Below are 22742 nucleotides of genomic sequence, written 5' to 3' on the forward strand. Positions count from 1 at the left end.
GTACACACACGGAAGCACAGGCACACAACACACGTTCACTCCCGAGAATGTATATAATACTGGTCTGGAGTCTAGGCAAGTGTATTATATTAATGTCAATGTCCTGGTTACAATGTTACACTACACTTACAAAATGCCACCACTGGGGAAAACTGGGTGAAGTTTCAAGGAAATCTATGTACTATTCTGAAGCTTCCTGTGAGTCTATACTTTATTCTGAAATAGAGCACAAAGGGCTTTAAGAAACAACTTTAAAATGTTTATTATATTAGAATAAAAAATTATCCACTTTAGATTCTTCTTCTTGAATCCATTGAGTTTGTCGACTAAAAAATACAGTCACAACCTGAAAGCAGAGAGTTGTTTCATTTGGTGGGAATGTTTAGGACTCCAGCCTGGGAGACAGCATCTCAGTAGACCTGAGAAAAGTTACTCAAAAGGAGGCAGGAGGGGAAGTCAGGCTCTATACGTTTGCAAGAAAGGGAGCAGACTGTCTGAATATCAAAGATCAGGTACCAAGTTAAGGAATTTAGCATTCTATGCATGGAAGCCGCAAGCCTCTGGGCTCACTGAATTCGCTCCTTTCATGTGCGCCGCAGCCATGGGGCCAGCCGGCTTCTTCGCTCACCCTGCTTCTTGCATCCCCCCAGCTCCTCAACAGTCAGTGTGGTGGGTGGCAGCATGGCCTGCATCTCAGATTTTGGAGCCCTCATTCACATCTGGAGGCCAGAAATCATTGATGGCTGTGACATTTCTTGTTTATTAATATGACAGGAGATAAATTCCATTTCACAAATTCATAACCAGGAAAGCAAAAAGCAAAGTGAGAACTCAGTCTTCTACTAAAGAGGGAGATCCTCGAATCCTGTAATGAAAGTGCACACAGGCTCTTAAGCGTGGAGGAATTGGTCCAGCAGGAGGAGGGCCTTGGGCAGGTGGCCTCCCCACATCTTCCAGCAGGAAGTCTCTGAAGTAGGAGCTGTGTTCTGAGAGGCAGACCAGTGTCTGCTGGATTGGAATGACTAAGAATGTAGGCGCCTCCCTGTCTCCTACCATTGTGAAGAGGCAGAGCCAGGGGCACCAGGACGGACTGACTTATTTTGCAAACCGTGCAGCTGGGAGGAGCAGATCCTGAGAGTGGGCATCAGCAGCGGATCTTCATCACTTGAAAGGAAGGAAAGGCCATTGACCCAGGTGAGGCTCAGAACCTTGCAGGAAGCTGAAGAGTCTTCTCTCGAGCATCTACAAAGACCTGTTCTTCCTTGAACTTCCAACTTGCCAACATCGAGTTCACTTAATTTCAAGATATAAAAAAAAAGGAAAAATGAAACAACTCTTCTAAACACTGAGCAGAGAAAGAGGACAAGTACAGAAAAAGTTCTTGTACTCATAATTAAAAAGTTCTAGTTGCCTAGTATTTGAATGGGATCAATTATGGATTAATTATACATAAAATTCATCTCAATATTTCCAAAGCATGCATCTAAATAAAGCAAAAAGTATACATATAATCCAGTAATCTATGTGTTTTCATATTTTAAAGTAAATATTTCCTGGAACTCTTATGCATGCCATGTTCCTTCTTGCAGACACTAAAATTGTGAGAGAAGTTAATGGTAGCTTACGTGATTTATCATCTAAGGATTGTTTGAGAATCTTCAAAAAGGATCTGGATCTGATATTTTCTATTTCACATTTTACTGCCCTCACCCTTACCTCAAAATCCCCCAAATTTTCCTATGCTTTTATCTTTATGGCTACTTCCGATCAATGAGTGTACATACTTGATTTTTTGGAATGGATTTGGGCTCTGCAAAGTTTACCAACTGAGTCTTGGAATCCACCACTGACCTGTGGTGACCTGTGAGAGGGGCAGATATAGACTTTATGTTATCTAATTGCCCACAGGGGGCAAATAAAATTCTCAGACCATTTGAGTGAAGATACCAATGACTATTCAACTAAAGAATGGTGAGCATAAGCTAGACCTCAAGCCCTTGACCCCAAGACTAACACTAACCCGATGTGTTGGTGTTGATAATATCCTACTTTTGCTGAATTATTTCTATGTCATTGAGAATCATATGGTTGACTTTGCAATAATAACCATCATCATCACTATCATCATTACCATCATACCATCACCACCATCATTACCATCATCACCACCATCATTATCATCATCACGATTGTTATTACCATCACCATCTTCACCATCATCATTACCATCATCACTATCATCACTACCATCAGCATCATCACTACCATCAGCATCTTCACCACCATCATTATCATCATCTCTATCATCATTACCATCGCCTTCATCACCATCATCACCATCATCACCATCACCACCACCACCATTATCATCATCACGATTGTTATTACCATCAGCATCTTCACCACCATCATCACCATCATCACTATCATCACTACCATCAGCATCATCACTACCACCATCACCATCACCACCATCATCGCCATCATTACCATCACCACCACCACCATTATCATCATCACGATTGTTACTACCATCAGCATCTTCACCACCATCACCATCACCACCATCATCGCCATCATTTCCATCACCACCACCACCATTATCATCATCACGATTGTTACTACCATCAGCATCTTCACCACCATCATCACCATCATCACTATCATCACTACCATCAGCATCATCACTACCACCATCACCATCACCACCATCATCGCCATCATTACCATCACCACCACCACCATTATCATCATCACGATTGTTACTACCATCAGCATCTTCACCACCATCATCACCATCACCACCATCATCGCCATCATTTCCATCACCACCACCACCATTATCATCATCACGGTTGTTACTACCATCAGCATCTTCACCACCATCATTACCATCATCGCTATCATCACTACCATCAGCATCTTCACCATCATCACCATCACCACCATCACTACCATCATTATCATCATCACTATCATCATTACCATTGCCTTCATCACCATCATTACCATCACCACCACCATCATTATCAACAGCATGATTGTTATTACCATCAGCATCTTCACCATCATCATCACCATCGTCGCTATCAGCACTACCATCAGCATCTTCACTACCATCAGCATCTTCACTACCATCATCACCATCACCACCATCACCACCATCATCACCATCATTATCATCATCATGATTGTCATTACCATCACCATCTTCACCATCATCATCACCATTGTCGCCATCATCAGTACCATCACCACCATCACCACCATCACCACCATCACCACCATTGTCACCATCACCACCATTGCCGCCATCGCCTCCAGTGTCAAAATCATCACCGTTCACCCCTCGTCACTTCATCACCATCGCTCCCACCATCACCACCAGCATCATCACATCAACCCTCTCAAAGTTATATCTTCCAATGTCTCTTCTTCATTAAAAAAAATCCCACTTCAATATCTTCAGTGATTCTTGCCAGAAATGCATTATTTATCCCCAAATTTCTCTATAAAAATATTCCCTCAGAAAAATAAGAAAAGGAGTGGAAAGGAAAAAATATCAACTTAGACATGAGTTAAATTTCATATAGATCATATATCCTGTTTTCATAGATATACCAAAAAGGAAGATGCTTCAGCAAAGGGGCAGAGAATCCCTGACACTTGAAATTTAAATATTGTCTATTAAATATTAGCGATTCATATGATTTCTCATATTTAAAAGTCATTTTCTACTTTTTTCTGTATTTTTGCTCTTATACATCCTTCTAACCATCTTACAAAAAAGGGACCTTTCATCAGTTTATATTTTATCACTTTGCTTTGTCTTCATAATTGTCACCACACATATTTAGCTTATCGTTGCCTGTATTTGCAGGCAAGAGAAGCACCCTTATGACAAGGAATTTTCCTTACGCTGCGCTTACAACAATGCACATTTAGGTACCACTTACAGCCTCAGTTTTGGGGATCTTGGTATTTAAATATTCATTGTTAAGAAATAACAAGAACAAAACAACACTTTTACCTCAATAACTGCGTTCCACCTTCAAGCTTCCTTCTGGAGTAAAACCAAAGGAAAAGCAAATACGTAGCAACACACACAGCAAATGTTGAACCACTGACAGTCTCTTACCAACCGGCCATGCTCCGTGAAGTTCATTTGCTGAAATCGCTTCTAGCTAACACATTTATGACAATCAAACAGCTTCAGACACAAAATAACACAGCTAATGTGGAATTATATCTGAATAATTCATATGGAAACATTTTTATTCAGTAGTAGGACACATTATCCATTGCTCTACAAGCCCAGCTGATAGAAAATAAAACTTGAGTTTTTCGTCAGTAATGTGACCTTCATCGGTACCCTGCTCTTTGCTGGTTAGTGAGGTCAGTAGATTTCCGGTTATAATTTTCACAGAAATACTGACTATGGAAACATGCAGAACATACTTTTTGGGAAAAAGAAACAAATGAACTGCTCTTCCTATGAGTAGTTTCTTCACCACAGTTGTTTTGTAACAAAACGGGAATCTTTAAATATGAATTGAACAAGCTACAGAGCCATTTGGGCCTCTATAGAGCCATTTCTGCCATGCAGAAAACACAGGTTCGATCTTTGGGTCAGGAAGATCCCTGGAGAAGGAAATGGCATCCCACTCCAGTATTCTCACCTGGGAAATCCCATGAATGGAGGAGCCTGGCGGCCACAGTCCATGGGGTAGTAAAAGAGTCAAATATGAATTAGTGATGAAACAACAAGAGAGCCACTCACTGCAGCCGACCTCAAAACAATAGTTGGCTCAGATACTGTTTTGTTGCAAAATCTTTGTGGAGATAACCACCACGAGAATAAGATGGAAAACTTTGCAAGAGACCCCGATGAAAGCTGGTGGAAAGCAACAAGACTGTTGACCTGTTATTTTCTCCTTTAATGTCATACAATTATTTCCACTTTTCCACTGATGGCAAATACTCACCCGGCAGATATAAGATGTGATCCACTCTATAACTAACCTTCTGAAAGCTTCTTTATTTTCAATGATGATCAAAATGAACCCCAAGAAAATCAAACATCATACAGTGATGGATGGGAAATTGTAAGCAGTTAAAACGGCTACATGGAATTTCAGGTGTATAGGCTGTGAGGTAATTCCGTTTTCCCTTTAATAAATTCACACGGTTTAGAATTTTCATTTTATCTTGAGGTTTTACATTTTAATCTGTTGTCTCAAACCGCAGATGAAATCTCACCAATATTAACCTGGGAATAAAAATGGAGAGAATCCCAGGGATGGCGGAGCCTGGTGGGCTGCCATCTATGGGGTCACACAGAGTCGGACACGACTGAAGTGACTTAGCAACAGCAGCAGCAGCAATGACAGCTTGTGCAGAGAGACACATTTTCCCCACGATCTGTTTGGAACGATGAGCCGGCTTCCACAGCAGGGAAGAAGGTGCAGGTGCACCCCTTTTTGGAAAGAATGTATGCTCCTGTGTTCAGTAACAACAGGTTTTTATCCTTTTAAAATTAGGAACAAGTCATGGCAAAGGAAGAAAGAAAGACAAAGCTAGGGTCACAGTGGTGGCTTCATGGAAAGGGTGACAAACTCAAAGGTGCATCAGGGCCCCGCGTTTATCAGGCACTATGTCACTTAAATTAAAGTTATGGCTAATTCATTAGATGTCCTCTGAGTCCCCTGGTAGACTGTCATAGTAAACCCACACAAGACTTCTGCCATAAAGCCATTAAAAAGATGCATGGGCCCCTGAGTTCTCTGCTAACTTTGCATGTCGAAGCTTGGTGACTTACAACGTTCATTCGTGTGGGTAGCAGGGGTGTTTGTCAGCTATTATGACTGGACTTCCAGAGGCACTCAATTTACAGTATCTCGAGTGGAGTGGAAATGAATGAACATCTGTACATGTGCTCAGATACTATGTCAGGCGATGCGAAATTAGCTGTCATAACAAGTCCATAAAGCCTTAACACACTATTTGTCTTGCTCAGTTTATAAAGTACGTAAACTCTGGTGAGCTGATCTAAGCTGGCTCCCTTTGGAGGACAGCCTGATTGAGTGGCAGTGAGAGTCTCATATGGATTTGACCCTGCTGACAAGTTTTTCTTCACTGGTATATTCTCTCGTGTTACTTGCCTGCAGAGCTGTAGGCAACAGTTCCATCATTTTAGTCTTTCTCTTGGTTCTTTTATTTTTTCTTAAGGTTTTATTTTAAAAAAAGGTTGAGAAATATTTACCCTTCCCCTTTCTACTCTCCCTCCCACCTCTTTTACTTCTCTCCTTCCTCATCTTCCTTTCCCAACACCTAACCTGGCAATAATAATTTGCAGTTTGCATTCAGGGATGTTTTACCTGGAAAATGCGACAGTGAGTAAAGTGAAAGTGAAGTCGCTCAGTCGAGTCTGACTCTTTGTGACCCCATGGACTGTACTCCACCAGGCTTCTCCGTCCATCGTATTTTCCAGGCAAGGGTACTGGGGTGGGTTGCCATTTCCCTCTCCAGGGAAACCTGTTCTCAAAAAGCGTTAGTGTTAGTTGCTCATCATGTTGCTCTTTGCAACCCCCTAAACTGCAGCCCACTAGGCTCCTCTGTCCATGGGATTCTCCAGGCAAGAATACTGGAGTGAGTAGCTGTTCCCTTCTCCAGGGGGATCTTTCCAACCCAGGGATCTAACATGGGCCTCACACATTGCAGGCAGATTCTTTACCATCTGAGCCACCAGGAAAGCCCAAAAGTAGTTGGTAAAGAAAGAGATGTTGGCAGATGAAGACTTAAAAAGCCCACCTTTTCGATGGAACTATTGTAATTTGCAAAACACTTGAGAATTTAGCCAGCCTTCTTTAAGGGAAGGACACTATGATGTCCACGCTTTACCTAATATTAGAAAACCTTTTTCCTATACACATTTTCATATAGCTTTTACATGTTATTTTCTTTCATCATTTTTCCTTTGAAATTGTAATGTGAAGATTTTTATTATACTCTTTTAAATTCATGGATCCAAGATAAGAGTTGTCACCTAGTCTAATTGTCAACTACAGAAAATGAAAACTCTTCCTTACTGGAAATTATGCTTCTGTAAACATCATGGTTGAGTGCCGAAGAATTAATGCTTTTGAACTGTGGTGTTGGAGAAGACTCTTGAGAGTTCCTTGGACTGCAAGGAGATCCAACCAGTCCATTCTGAAGGAGATCAACCCTGGGATTTCTTTGGAGGGAATGATGCTGAAGCTGAAACTCCAGTACTATGGCCACCTCATGCGAGGAGTTGACTCATTGGAAAAGACTCTGATGCTGGGAGGGATTAGGGGCAGGAGGAGAAGGGGACGACCGAGGATGAGATGGCTGGATGGCATCACTGACTTGATGGATGTGAGTCTGAGTGAACTCCGGGAGATGGTGATAGACAGGGAGGCCTGGCGTGCTGTGATTCATGGGGTTGTAAACAGTCGGACACGACTGAGCGACTGAACTGAACTGAACTGAAACATCATGGTGCTTACCACTATGATTAGCTGCTGTATTTCTGATTAACACTTATGTGAGCAATAAACTAATGAAAATAAGCTTATAGCTTCAAAGATCCTGAACTTTTGGTACACGTTAATTGATTTCTACCTGCCTATTTTTACCTTCCCCAGCTGGGGTTCTTTTTTAAAACTTTTCCTAACTTTGGTAGGAATTCAGAGTATTCCACTTTGGAGAATAGGCTTTACTTACCCTCACATTTGCCAGGTAAAATATCCCTGAAATTATTCTCTAGGTAAAATAATTTGAACTGCAGGTTATTATTACCAGACGTGGTATTGGAAAAAAGAAGAAGAGGAGGAGGAAGGGTATTTCTAAACCTTTTTAAAATAAAATCTTAAGAAAAAAATAAAAGAATCAATCCATCAGGGACTCAGTGGACATGAGGTTGAGCAAACTCTGGGAGACAGCGAAAGATGGAGAAGCCTGGTGTGCTGCAGGACTTTGGGCTGCAAGGAGTTGGGACATGACTTAGTGACTGAACAGTAAAGACCACAGACAGACACTTCATCACTGATTTGGTTTCACTTGGATTTGATATAAGAACCTAACACAGCGAGGGCCCACCAACATTTAGAGAATTTGCTTTTAAACAAAACATTTAATCGAAACATAAAAAATAGACACATCTCATCTCCACCACCCACACATGCTGAATTGAAGACTTCCTCAGAAGCCCTTCGTCACAGTTCACTTGAGGATCTTAGAACACATCACTGCCAGCTACCTTCTAAATCATCAGTTCAGTTCAGTTGCTCACTCATGTCTGACTCTTTGCAACCACATGGACTGCAGCACGCCAGGCTTCCTTGTCCATCACCAAACCCCAGAGCTTGCTCAAACTCATTTCCACAGAGTTGGTGATGCTATCCAACCATCTCATTCTCTGACATCCTCTTCTCCTGCCACCTTCGATCTCTCCCAGCATTACGGTCTTTACCAATGAGTCAGTCTTTTGCATCAGGTGGCCAAAGTACTGGAGTTTCAGCTTCAGCATCAGTCCTTCCAATGAATATTCAGGACTAATTTCCTTTAGGATTGACTGGTTTGATCTCCTTGCAGTCCAAGGACTCTCAAGAGTCTTCTCCAACATCACAGTTCGAAAGTATCTTCAATAATAATAATACAATATAATCTTCAATAATAATCTTCAATTCTTCAGCTCTCAGATTTCTTTATAATCCATCTCTCACATCCATATATGACTACTGGAAATGCAATAGCTTTGACTAGACAGACATTTATTGGTAAAGTAATATTTCTGGTTTTTAATATGCTGTTTAAGTTGGTCATAGTTTTTCTTCCAAAGAGCAAGCGTCTTTTAATTTCATGGCTGCAGTCACCATCTGCAGTGATTTTGGAGCCCAAAAAGAATAAAGTCTCTGTTTCCATTGTTTCCCCATCTATTTGCCATGAAGTGATGGGACAAGATATCATGATCTTAGTTTTCTGAATGTTGAATATTAAGCCAACATTTTCACTTTCATCAAGAGGCTTTTTGGTTCTTCTTTGCTTTCTGCCTTAAGTGTGGTATCATCTGTGTATCTGAGGTTATAGATATTTCTGCTGGCAATCTTGATTCCAGCTTGTGCTTCATCTAGCCCTGCATTTCTCATGATGTACTCTGCATATGAGTTAAATAAGCACAGTGACCATATACAGCCTTGATGTACTCCTTTTCCAATTTGGAAGCAGTCTGTTTTTCCATGTCCAGTTCTAACTATTGCTACTTGACCTGCATACAGGTATCTCAGGAGGCAGGTAAGGCGGTCTGATAGTCCCATCTCTTGAAGAACTTTCCACCATTTGTTGTGATCCATACTGTCAAAGGCTTTGGAATAGTCAATAAAGCTGAAGTAAATGCTTTTTTCTGGAACTCTCTTGCTTTTTTGATGACCCAAGGGATGTTGGCAATTTGATCTCTGGTTCCTTTGCCTTTTCTAAATCCAGCCTGAACATCTGGAAGTTCATGGTTCATGTACTGTTAAAGCCTGGCTTAGAGAATTTTGAACATTACTTTGCTAGTGTGTGAGATGAGTGCAATTCTGCGGTAGTTTGAGCATTCTTTGGCATTGCCTTTCTTTGGGATTGGAATGAAAACTGACCTTTTCCAGTCCTGTGGCCACTGCTGAGTTTTCCAAATTTCCTGGCACATTGAGTGCAGCACTTTCACAGCATCATCTTTTAGGATTTGAAATAGCTCAACTGGAATTCCATCAACTCCACTAGCTTTGTTCATAGTGATGCTTCCTAAGGCCCTCTTGACTTCACATTCCAGGATGTCTGGCTCTAGTTGAGTGATCACAGCATCGTGGTTATCTGGGTTATTAATATCTTTTCTGTATAGTTCTTCTGTGTATACCTGCCACCTCTTAATCTCTTCTGCTTCTGTTACGTCCATACCATTTCTGTTCCTTTATTGTGCCCATCTTTGCATGAAATGTTCCGTTGGTATCTCTAATTTTCTTGAAGAGATCTCTAGTCTTGGTCCTCAGAGAAGACATTTTCTGTATGTCAGTTCCTACAAAACTCAAATTTCTTTCTATTCTCTTGAAGAATAGCCTTTAGTTTCCTTAATTTTCTCATTGTTTTTATCAGCCTTGTTGATTTTTTATTCATCTTTGTTTTTTTTTACTTGAATTTATGTTTAATTTAACTTGCTCTTCTTTTTTACTTTCTAAGGTAGATGTGTACAATATTGATTTAAAATATTTCTTGTTTTTAACATAAAATTTTAAAGCTGTTAATATCCCCCTCAATACTGCTTTAATTATGTTTTATATATTTTATAGGAATTTTATTTTCTTTTTTCATGTTGTCACTCCAGTAAAAATATTTTCTTGTTTCACTTCTAGTTACTTCTTTAACCCATGGGATATAGAGTAGTGTGACTTATTCAATGTTCAAGAGTTTGGGTTTTTTCATAAATTATTCTGCAGTTTATTTCAAACTCAATTCAATTATGATTAGAATTACTTTTATTTCAATGACTTGAAATTTGTTGAGATTCACTTTATAATGTGAAATATGGTTTGCCTTGATGACTATTCCATATATACGTCAATAGACTTTGTCTTTTGCCATTGGGGGTGAAGTGGTCTAAGGGTTCTTTAAGTTCTAACTAGAGCAAGTTGGTTGACAGTGCTGTACATATCTTCAGGATTCCTCTTTATTTTCTGATGCATTGGTTAAGGAGAGTTAATTGAAGTCTGAAATTATCACTGCAGAGATTTCTATTTCTTTCAGTTCTGTTCATTTTTTAAATTATTTTAAATAGTTGGATTCTTGCACATTTAGGGTCACTGTGCTATGCTTATCCATATCCTCCTTTATTCTCAGTTATGCAGTGTCTCCCTATATCCAAGCTGTATTCTTTGTTTCAAAAGTCTATTTTTGTTGACATTAAAACAGACCCTCCAGATTTCCTCTGCTCAGTAGATTTTTTCCCATCAAGTTTTAGCTGTCTTTTAGCCCTTTTATTTAAAGAGGGTTTCTTTTCCACATCAAACTCTGACTTTAATTTTTCTGTTTAGATCATTTATATTTCATTTGCTTATTGATATGGTTGGACTTAACTACAATTTTCTGTTTGATTTTTAATCTTTTACATTTCCACTTCTTTTTTATGCTCCTTTTTGGAGTCATTAAGCAGGTTCATTTTATCTCCGCTGTTAGCTTATTGCTTATACCTCCAAGGGGGCACATTCCTTAATTTCCCTGCTTTGGGGTCTTCCCACTTGCATCGCTCCCCTCTCCCCCAGTATCTTTCTCTGTCCTCTGTGTTCTCGTGGGCCCCCCAGCAACCTCCTGAGAAAGGTGTGTGCTCAGTCCTGCTGTGAAGGATGGGCTACCTCAGGCATCGTCCCTCTCACCCAGAGGGCATTTCTCTCAATCTCCAGCCATATTCTCTAAACTCATGACTCAGTGGACCAGATTCAGGGACCTGGAATGAAAACAGAGTCAAGCTTCAATAGTCAAGCTTCCAGTGAGTCGCATTCCTGCTTTACCATTAACTTTGTCTTATGAAAGCTAGGGAGAAACATGGAAATCTTTCTGAGGAAAGACTCTTAAAATCCAATGCAAAGAAATTTTCATGGGTCCTGAATATGTCAGGCAATTCTGCAGCTTCTAGCGCTAGCTTCACTTTCATGCCATCTTAAAGATTTTTTAGTTTGTGGTTATTGTTTGTTGTTTGGCTGCTTGTTTTTTATGTTTCAGACATCTTGAAACCTGGTTACCTCAATTCTCAGTTTTAGTCATCAGAACCATATTTTGTTCTTCATCCAAACACTGGCTGGACTTTTGTTTTGCTGTGAGTCAGGATGACATTTTTCGGCTTATCAAGTATTAATGCAGAGATATGTTTTTAAGATTTGCAGCTGTCCATAGAACATTGAGAGCCGCATGAATACTTAATGTCCTTTCAAACCTGAATGTATTCTACTGAAGACTGGGCATTCATCCTTCTGATTTACAAATAGGAGTAAGACTTTACCTTTTAAAAATAATGTTTCAGGCTATAAAAACATGTCAGAAGCTCAACATTCCAGGTCTTGGTTCCATGGTGACAGAGTGTAGAATATCAAACTGCTATTTATGTTTCAAATGGAAATGATTCTTTCTCACTCTCCCAACTTCACAAAAGAAAAAAAAAGTGTACCCCAAACTTCAGATTGTTTCCAGTAGCTTCAGTGGATATGTCAGAATTCTCAAAAATGTGATATGTATCATGCTTTAAAAAACATAAGCATTGTTATGTGTCTTAGCTTGGGAAGCTAGAGCAAGATACCATAAATTGAGTCATTTATATGAGACATATATTCTCTCCCAGTTCTGGAGCCTAAGACGTCCAAGGTCAAGATGCTGATGGATTTGGTTCTTGGTAAGGACTCTCTTTGGCCGCTTGATGTGAAGAAGTGCCAACTCATTGGAAAAGACCTTGATGCTGGGAAATATTGAGGGCAGGAGAAGCAGGGGGCAACAGAGGATGGCATGATTGGAAGGCATCACTAACTCAATGGACATGGGTTTGAACAAACTCCAGGAGATAGTGGAGGGCAGAGGAGCCTGGTGTGCTGTAGTCCGTGGAGTCACAGATAGTCGAACGTGACTTAGCAACTGAACAACAACAATAAGGACTTCTCCTGCCTTGCAGATGACCTCCGTCTTGCTGTGCCTCATGACTTCACCTTTGAGTTTGGCTGGAGAGAGAGCTCTGTCTTTCTCTTTATGGGGACACTCACCCTGTCATGGGATCCCCCACCACCACCCTGACCTCATGACCTCATCTGAACCTAATTACTTCCCAATGGTCCACCCTCATAATACCATCACATTGGGGTAGGGACTTCAGCCTACATGTTTTGAGGAGACACAAACATTCAGTCCATAACAATATATAAGTATCCCTTCATTCTTGCAAGCTTGAAAGGGTAGTTTCAAAATAAAATAAGATTAAAAAAATATTCCTTGTACGAAATGACTTAGTATCTGTTCCATCTATATATTATAAATTCATAAGCACAAACTGATAAAGATTGAGAGTACAATAGAAATCAAACAAAAATACATCTTCAAGAAGTACAGCTAAAATTATGTGAGGAAAAGTTGCAGCTAACAAGATATTGTCAAAACAATAAAGAAAGGTTTTCATTATAAAGGCTGAGGTCAAATTTAAAGCACTCAGTATGGCACAGGGATCATTCTTAGTTAATTACATAGTCTATCAAAAGTTAGAGGATTAAAAATCTTCGTTTTGTATAATAAGCAAATATTTTTATAATCATAAAGTAAAATTTGTATACATCAATGTAATGATAGAAATTCCTTAATTATGAGAGATATTAGCACATCTCTATCAGTTCTTGATAGAAAAAAGCTATATGCTTAGTAAGGAAGCAAAAATAAAATAAAGTTAGAGAGAGTGTAGAAGAGAAAATAAAAATAAAAGGCAGATGGTTAGTTCAAATTTAACTCTCATGAAACCTTCAGCAAGATGCTTCAAAACATCATGGTTACATTTTCTCATCTATAAAATGGGCCTTATTAGGATTGATAAAGGTGATATTATAAGTTAATGGGAGAAAATATAATTATTCAGCAAATGGCAAACTTTGTATTGCCTGAATAGGCAAACCTAAAATAAAAAATAATAAAGTGAGATTATTACCTCATCTTCTTCACTGATATAAAGCTCAAAGTCTCAGACAGTAAAGAGTCTGCCTGCAACACAGGAGACCCAGATTTGATCCCTGGGTCAGGAAGATCCCTTGGAAAAAGGAATGGCTACCCTCTCCAGTATTCTTGCCTGGAGAATCCCATGGATGAAGGAGCCTTGTGGGCCACCATCCATGGGGTCAGAAAGAGTGGGACACAAAGGAGTGACTAACACTTTCCTGCTCTTTTGCTTTCATACACTTACTGTAAAAGTAATGTGACATCGTAAAAATACTATAGTGCATAGTATATTTCAAAAATATCATCTCAGAATCAGAAAGATTTTCTTAAATGTGACAAAAAGCTTGGAAGCCATAAAAGATAAGGATTGATAAATTTCACTATATTAAATAAAATATGCCTAGAATAAAAACACCACAAAGTCAGAAGCCAAATGACGGATGGAGGAAGATATTCATAACTAATGTCAAAGGGATAAGATAAAAGAAAATTCCATAAATCAGTAGTACAAAGAGGAACACAATGGAAAACGTATCAAATAATGTAGAGCGTTTTAGAAAAAGAAATGTGAGTATTCTTTAGTATATGAAACAATGCTCAAATTACTCATTAAAAATAAATCAAAAACTAAACTAAAATGAAATATTTCTTCTCATATGATCAGACTGACAAAGATTTAAAGGTTTGAAAACATTTTCTTGGTGAATGTGGAATAACAGCCACCCTTGAGGACTTATCTGAAGGATCAGTTGGTATAATTTGTAGAAGGTAATTTGTCCACACATCCTTTAATTAATTTATTTCATATTTTAAAAAAATTTATTGAAATATAGTCGCTTTACAATGTTGTATTAGTTTTAGGTATACAGTGAAATAATTCAGTTATACATATATACATATGAATGTATATATTTATATTCTTTTTTAACATTATTTTCCATTATGTTATTTTGAGATATTGAGTATAATTCTCTGTGCTATCCAGTAAGCCCTTGTCAATTATTTTATATCTGAAAAGAAGTGAAGAAGTGAAAGTTTTAGTCCTTCAGTCATATCTGACTTTTGTGACCTCATGGACTGCACCCCAGAAGGCTCCTCTGTCTATGGAATTCTCCAGGCAAAACCCCAGAAGGCTCCTCTGTCTATGGAATTCTCCAGGCAAAACCCACTGGTGTGGGTTGCTATTCCCTTCTCCAGGGGATCGTCCCCACTCAGGGACTGAACCTGAGTCTCTCACACTGCAGGCAGATTCTTCACCATCTGAGCGGCCAGGGGATTTTGTAGTTAGCAGTGTGTGTCTTTTGATACCAGCCTCCTAATTTGTCCCTCCCCCTCTTTCCCCATTGGTAGCCATACATTTGTTTTCCATGTCCGTGTGTCTACTTCTGTTTTGTAAATAAGTTCATTTACATCTTTTTTTAAAAAACCATTTTTAACTAGAAGATAATTACCTCACAATATTGTGATGGATTTGCCCTACATAAACATGAATCAGCCATAGGGATACACATGTCCCCTCCCTCTTGAACCCCCCCCCCCCACCTCCGTCCACATCCCACCCCTCTAGGTTGTCACAGAGCACCAGCTTTGGGTTTCCTGCGTCATATAACAAACTCCCACTGGCTACCTACTGGGGGTATACCATGAGGAAATCATAACTAAAAAAGATTCATGCACCCTAATACTCATTGTAGCACTATTTACAATGGCTAGGACATTGGGGCAACCTAGATGTCTCTTGAAGAGAAGGCAATGGCACCCCACTCCAGTACTCTTGCCTGGAAACGCCCATGGACAGAGGAGCCTGGTAGGCTGCAGTCCATGGGGTCACTAAGAGTAGGACATGACTGAGCGACTTCACTTTCACTTTTCACTTTCATGCATTGGAGAAGGAAATGGCAACCCACTCCAGTGTTCTTGCCTGGAGGATCCCAGGGACAGGGAAGCCTTGTGGGCTGCTGTCTGTGGGGTTGCACAGAGTCAGACACGACTGAAGTGTCTTAGCAGCAGCAGATGTCTATTGGCAGATGAATGGATAAGGAAGTTGTGGGACATATACCCAATGGAATATTACTCAGCTATAAAAAGGGGCACATTTGAGTCAGTTCTAATGAAATGGATGAGCTTAGAGCCTATTATACTAAGTGAAGTAAGTCAGAAAGACAAATATTGTATATTAACACATATATATAGAATCTAGAAACATAGTTCTGATGATCTTCCTTTTGGGGCAGCAGAAGAGACACAGACATAGAGAACAGATTGTGGACACAGTTGGGGAAGGAGAGGGTGGGATGATTTGAGAGAATAGCACTGAAACATATACATTTGTATCCTTTTTTTAGATTCCACATATAAGTGATATATTTGTATTTCTCTGTATGACTTACTTCATTTAGTATGATAATCTCTGAGTCCCTCCACGTTGCAGCAAATGACCTGATTCCATTATTTTTGTATATTCCATTGTACGTACGTGTGTGTGTGCGCTCTATCCTTTTTATCCGTTCTTCTGATAGGGCTGGTTGCTGTTTAGTCGCTCAGTTGTGCCCAACTCTCCGCAACCCATGGACTGTACCCGCCAGGTTCCTCTGTCCATGGGATTCTCTAGGCAAGAACACTGGAGTGGGTTGCCATTTCTTCCTCCAGGGAACATAGGGTTGCATGCATCTAAATGCATGGGCCCTTTTACCCAGCAGTTCTAGCTCTAGGAATCTGTCATAAAAGATATTTTCAGACTAAGCCTGGCAGTGGTGGACACATCTGTAGAGGAAATCACTGGTGAGTGGACAGGAGGTTGCACTTCAACTGCCTACTCTTCAGAGTCATTCGACTTTTGAAAAATGTTCACATACCACCTATTCCCCCAAAAAATCACTAACATGAAAAAGACATGAAGCAAATATTCTATCCCGCTTTTTCAACAGCAGCTGCGTATGAACTCCTACACAGAAACCCCTTGAAGTTTGCCGAGGAAAGGGTAGGTAAAGAAACAGAGAATTAAGGGTGTAGGTTGTGGAGCAGGCAGGGCCAGGAATGGGACTTAGGGAGAGTGAATAAGAAACGCTTTCCTGGGGTTGTTCACTGAGAAGAAGGTCTTGAGAGATTCTAGCAGAGTAGGAAGGAGAGCGAGCTCTTGGGTTAGAACTCAGAGGGACTGACAGGCTAGACAATGGACTGAATGTTCCTTGCTTACTTTCCTGGGCAAGCCCAGGTCTTTCTCTCAACCCCACGCTGAAAAGTGTGCAAATTGGCTCTGCCATGTCGCAAGACTAGAATAACACCAGGTTGTTTTTTTTTTTTTTTTTTAACACCAGATTTTTAAAAGACTCTTTAAATTCCTAAAGTAATAAATGTATGTGTTCACTTTGGGGGTAGATTTTCATTTTTTTTTTTTCAACAAATGATTCATGCAAAATATCTCAAATTTTGAGAAATCCTTAAGGGCAAAATCATTTAAAGTCACCTAAGCTCCAAACATGAATGTGTTTCAATCATTAAAGGTGTGAATGTGTTAGTCATTCAGTTGCATCTGACTGTTTGTGACCCCCTGGACTGTAGCCCACCAGGCTCCTTTTGTCCACAGAATTCTCCAGGCAAGTATAAGCATTCCTTTCTTCAAGAGATCTTCCCTACCCAGGGATCAAACCAGATTCTCCCGCAATGCTGGCAGATTTTTTCTTTTCTTTTTTACTGTCTGAGCCACACCTCTGTTTAAACAAGATGAAATAACAGTAGATGGAAAGATGTCAAGTGACTGTTTTGTTTGATGAAACTGGGATTATCAGTTGGCCTTCACGGGTCATTCATAGTGGCAGGCCATTGCATGTTCCCCAACTCGAAATGGCCAGTGATGTTGAGAGACCATCTCTCGCCTGGAAAGGAGGGGAAAGAAAAAAAACCAACCTAATAATAAGTCTGGGCATTAAAGCTAGAGAGCTGAGGAGACCTACACAAACCGCTTAAGCACACTCATTATTATGGCGATTGCTACCTCAGGCCACTGGGGACCTGGTAATTTAGTCAGCATTATGCGGTTTGAAGTGTTTCATGTCCTGCATGGAGGCAGGCTGCAATTCAAATATCAGCGGCCATGAAATATATGCACATACGTTTAGTAGGAAAATCTCCAAGGGGACAACAGCGGAGACGGGCATATGTCTTCGCTGTGTGATGAAGGGTCTCCGTGAATTAATCATCCGGAAGCAGTTTATCGCCATCTTTCATTTTGCCAGAAACGCTCCCCCTTCATTTGCTGGAGAAGCTTATTAAACATGCACATCCTGGAAGATAATCGGGCCAAGGCCTTAGACGCTTAAATGCAACAGGGTTTGCAGGCCCTGTTCTGACACAGACAACCTCCCCACTGACGGGGTTCCTGATGGCCGGGGTAATTGCTTATTGTATCTAGTTAAGGGACCCGTGCTTCTTTCTATCAGCTACTTTATTACAGCAATTACTGCAAACCATCCTCTTGTATAATTTATGGGGAAGGATCCAGTTTCATTGAGATCATCTTTAAAATGTAAGACACTCTTTGTTCACATGCTTCCAAAGATTAAAATTTTTATTGTATGTTCTAGGAGCTAGGGAAGCTTCACTTTCTGTGCGAATTTAAACATCTGGATCGACATGTCACCTGTGTGATTGGTCTGTTTAATTCGAGGGCTTGGAGTAGGGGTTGTTTTGTCTCCCAGATAAGGTATTTCTGAGTGAAACACCTAATCTTTAAAGTGAAGCTAACACAAATGGCCATTTTTAGGAGCGCATCCCTGATGCCTTTAGAGCTGAGGGTGAGTGTGTCTGTTGGAGTTACGGCCGTGGTTATGCCACTGGGCTGCTGTTTTGCTTTGGAAGCACTGAAACGTGCTGCCAAGGTTAGCAGCGTAAGTGTGAACCAGAGAATTACTTCTGACACTTAAGAAGGATTTTATTGACAGTTGGAAACACGTTGGGGATTTGAAAAGAGTACTTTCCCATCTGTAATAGTTGGTGTGATCAAAGATCACTCAGCAGCCCCAGATTAGTGGAAACGAGGCTGCAGTGAGTGTTTGCCGCTCCACACGGGATGAGGGCTTGGTTTTGATTCACACTAATCCTCAGCACAATCTAAGTGGAATTTACGGTAATGTGGATAGACTTCTCAGGGCACCTTCCAACGTATTTTTAAAGAGTCCTAAAGCAGATGATAATACAGCAATATTTAAAATTTCTTTTTCTAGTCAGATCTCACTTTCCCACTCTCCATTCATACATAGGTTTCATGTTTCTAGCATATTACATTTAAGTCTCTGCATCTCCTGGGTGCTTCAGTTCTCCCTGAGTCCTTGCTAGCAAGGTGATACAGGAAATCACTGGGCCATGGTACCACTGAACAGTGATAGACGAGAGTCTCAGATACCTGGTCTAGTTTATGACTCTTTTCTTTCTCCTCTCCTTCCTTCCAGGTAAATTATGCATGCATACATGCTTAGTTGCTTCAGTTGCGTCTCACTTTCTGCAACCCTATGTACTTACTGTAGCCCACCAGACTCCCCTGTCCACGGGGTTCTCCAGGCAAGGATACTGAAGTGGGTTGCCATGCCTTCCTCCAGGGGACCTTGTCGACCCAGGAATCGAACCATCATCTTTTACATCTCCTGCCTTAGTAGACAGGTTCTTTACCACTGGTGCCACCTGGGAAGTCCCATGTAAATTATATATGCATGTAAATATATATTTACTTATAGAATGCTGAGTATGTGCCTTCTTCCTGCACTAAGACCCTGAATTATTTAAAACTTCATTTCTCCTTCTGTTAAAGGAGGAAAACAATCACATCTCACTCACAGTGTTTCAGCAAGAATCACATGATATGCGACAGGAGAAAGCATTGAATAAATGCTCTTATCATCAGAAGTAAACTGGAAACCACACAAAGAGAGGGGCCATCTTCGTCCTCTTCCATGAACCCTGGGAATAAGGGTGACCCAGGGTCAAGGGGAAAGAGAGGTGGTCCTACAGCAGACGGGAGAGACACATGAGCCACCAAACTGGACCAAGGGCCTGACCCCAGGACAGTACCTGGCACTGGACATGGGCTCAGAAGGGAGGGGCATTTTGAGGAAGGTGTGAAAAGATTACCACAGCTTTAAAGAGCGTTCGAGGGGCTTCCCCGGTGACTCAGGGGTAGAGTTGCTTGCAATGCAGGAGATGTGGGTTCCATCCCTCAGGAAGATCTCCTAGAGGAGAAACTGGAAACCCACTCTGGTATTCTTGCCTGGAGAATCCCATGGACAGAGGAGCCTGATAGGCCACAGTCCAGTTCAGTTCAAGTCAATCGCTCAGTTGTGTCCAACTCTTTGCAACCCCATGGACTGCAGCCCGCCAGGCCTCCCTGTCCATCACCAACACCTGGAGCCTACTCAGACTCATGTCCATTGAGTCGGTGATGCCATCCAACCATTTCATTGTCTGTCGTCCCCTTCTCTTCCTGCCTTCAATCTTTCTCAGCATCAGGATCTTTTCCAGTGAGTCAGTTCTTTGCATCAGGTGGCCAAAGCATCGGAGTTTCAGCTATAGTCCAGTGGTCCCAAGATTCGGACACTACTGAGTGACTAGACAACCACCACCACTGCTGGCTTCACAAGGAAAGGAGGCGTGACAGAAATCTCACCTTACACACAACTGCTTGCTCCAGAGGGCAACACCTAGGGGCAGGTTTTCTGCATGGAGCCTTATCATTCCTGCTTTCCTGCTGTACTTCTTCCAAATGGACTTTCCCAGTGGAACTGGGGCTTCTAGGGGTGGTAAGAAGGTCCTGCTTTCCCTCCACATTCAAACGTGAGACAGGGAGTCAGAAGATTAACTCCAAACTCCAGTTCTGACATTATTAATGCTATATCGACAAGCACAGCCAACTTCATGCACTAGATTCCTCAAATGTAAAATAAGAATAATGTCAACTTGTAAAACAAATAAATAAGAAAATAGAGACTAAAGGGTACAGGGTGCCAATTCCCTCCATCCTATTTATTTTTCAGCATGCAGTTGTACAGGAATTGATCACCTAATTCTACATCTCTAAGAAATTGTTAATAATGTAAGATACCTGTCATCATTCAGAACATTCAGCCATCTCCCTTTTTTCATGGATTTTGATTCAGGCCCTGGCTGTTGGTTGTTATGGCAAATCATGGTCAATGTGAAAGGATTTTTAGGAGTAGAAATGCCCACATCTCTGACTAGCTGACACTGTTTTTGAACAAAATGGTTTTCAGATAAACCAGAGTAGAATCTAGAAATTTTTAAATGTTGTGGCTTATTTCAGAACTCATAGAAATAAGAACATTCATGTCTCCAAAGCCTTGATAAGATACAGACTTGAAGGTAATGCCTCTCTCTCAAAAGTTCAAGTACATTAAAGAGGGAAATACTCTAAACTTTAGGAACTCATCCATGGGGTTCCATGGGACCTAATAAGGATTTTAAATGGTAGTTTAATTTTTGCAGAGGACATCTCAAAAGCACTAATTCAAGTACCCATTTTCTCTCATGCCCATCGTCTAACATCAGACCTCCTTGTTCGATAAATGAGATTTCCAAGAGATGGGCAGCCACAGCAGGGTTTTTTGGAAAAAGCAACAGAGCTCTTGATTCACTAGATCTTTCATGATATCAATGAGAAGGAAACATTTCTCAGATGCTACTATCGGAACCATGGGACCTGGACATACTTAGCCTGCTGGGAAGTCTATCTCAGAGGATGAGGAGCTGTGAGACACACCCAGCATGGTTGTGATAATAAATTCACACAGGATGAGATCATTTTCTGCTTCCTTGGCAGAAAGCAAAGAGGAACTAAAGAGCCTCTTGATGAAAGTGAAAGAGGAGAGTGAAAAAGTTGGCTTAAAACTCAACATTCAAAAAACTAAGATCATGGCATCTTGTCCCATCACTTCACGGCAAATAGATGGGGAAAGAGTAGAAACAGTGACAGACTTTATTTTCTTAAATTCCAAAATCACTGCAGATGGTGACTGCGGCCATGAAATTAAAAGACACTTGCTCCTTGGAAGAAAAGCTATGACAAACCTAGATAGAGTTTTAAAAAACAGAGACATTACTTTAGTGATGAAGGTCCATCTAGTCAAAGCTATGGTTTTTCCAGTAGTCATATATGGATGAGAGAGTTGGGCCATAAAGAAAGCTGAGAGCCAAAGAACTGGCGCTTTTGAAATCTGGTGCTGGAGAAGACTCTTGAGAGTCCCGTGGACTGCAAGGAGATCCAACCAGTCAATCCTAAAGCAAATCAGTTCTCAATATTCATTGGAAAGACTGATGCTGAAGCTGAAACTCCAATATACTGGCCACTTGATGCAAAGAATTGACTCATTGGAAAAGACCCTGATGCTGGGAAAGATTGAAGGCAGGAGGAGAAGGGGGTGACAGAGAATGAGATGGTTGGATGGCATCATTGATTCGATGGACGTGAGTTTGAGCACGCTCCGGAAGTTGGTGATGGACAGGGAGGCCTGGCGTGCTGCAGCCCATGGGGCCGGAAATAGTAGGACAGTACTGGGTAACTGAACTGAACTGACTGAGACCCTTTCGTTGGCCCTAGGACCATAACAACAGGTTGCAGAGGTGCTGCATGGTGTTCCCAGCTATTTGGAAAACCACATGTGATGTAAAGAAGAGGAGACAGAAGGGAACTCATCTGGGTGTAAGACAGAGAACCAGCTGCAGTCGGGGACTTATAATTTAACCCCACTCTGCACATATTCAGACACCACAGCTTACCACTGGCACTACTCATTGGTGAAGACAGGCTCAGACTGGCAGAGACAACATTGGAAGGCTGTGTGGACACGGACGCACTTGCTGTGGTTCAGTGGCGAGGTCATATCCAACTCTCTGCGACCCCAGGGACTGCAGCACACCAGTTTCTCCTGTCCCTAACTATCTCCTGGAGTTTGCTTGAACTTATGTCCATTGACTCGGTGATATCATCCAGTCATATCATCCTCTAC

At 40.9% G+C, this 22742-nt stretch overlaps 1 protein-coding gene across 1 annotated transcript in view; it reads left to right on the plus strand.

Annotated features, from left to right (window-relative positions):
- The first annotated feature begins 601 nt into the window (after nt 1–601).
- Nucleotides 602–22742, plus strand: part of LOC138094471 (uncharacterized) — a 152159-nt gene continuing 130018 nt past the window's right edge. Inside the window, exons 1-2 of the mRNA XM_068990534.1 lie at nt 602–669; nt 2254–3412. Of these exons, the coding sequence (XP_068846635.1) occupies nt 602–669; nt 2254–3412 (1227 nt within the window). The remainder of the gene's footprint in view (nt 670–2253; nt 3413–22742) is intronic.

This window comes from Capricornis sumatraensis, chromosome 18 (genome assembly GCF_032405125.1).
Source record: "Capricornis sumatraensis isolate serow.1 chromosome 18, serow.2, whole genome shotgun sequence".
NCBI lineage: Eukaryota > Metazoa > Chordata > Mammalia > Artiodactyla > Bovidae > Capricornis > Capricornis sumatraensis.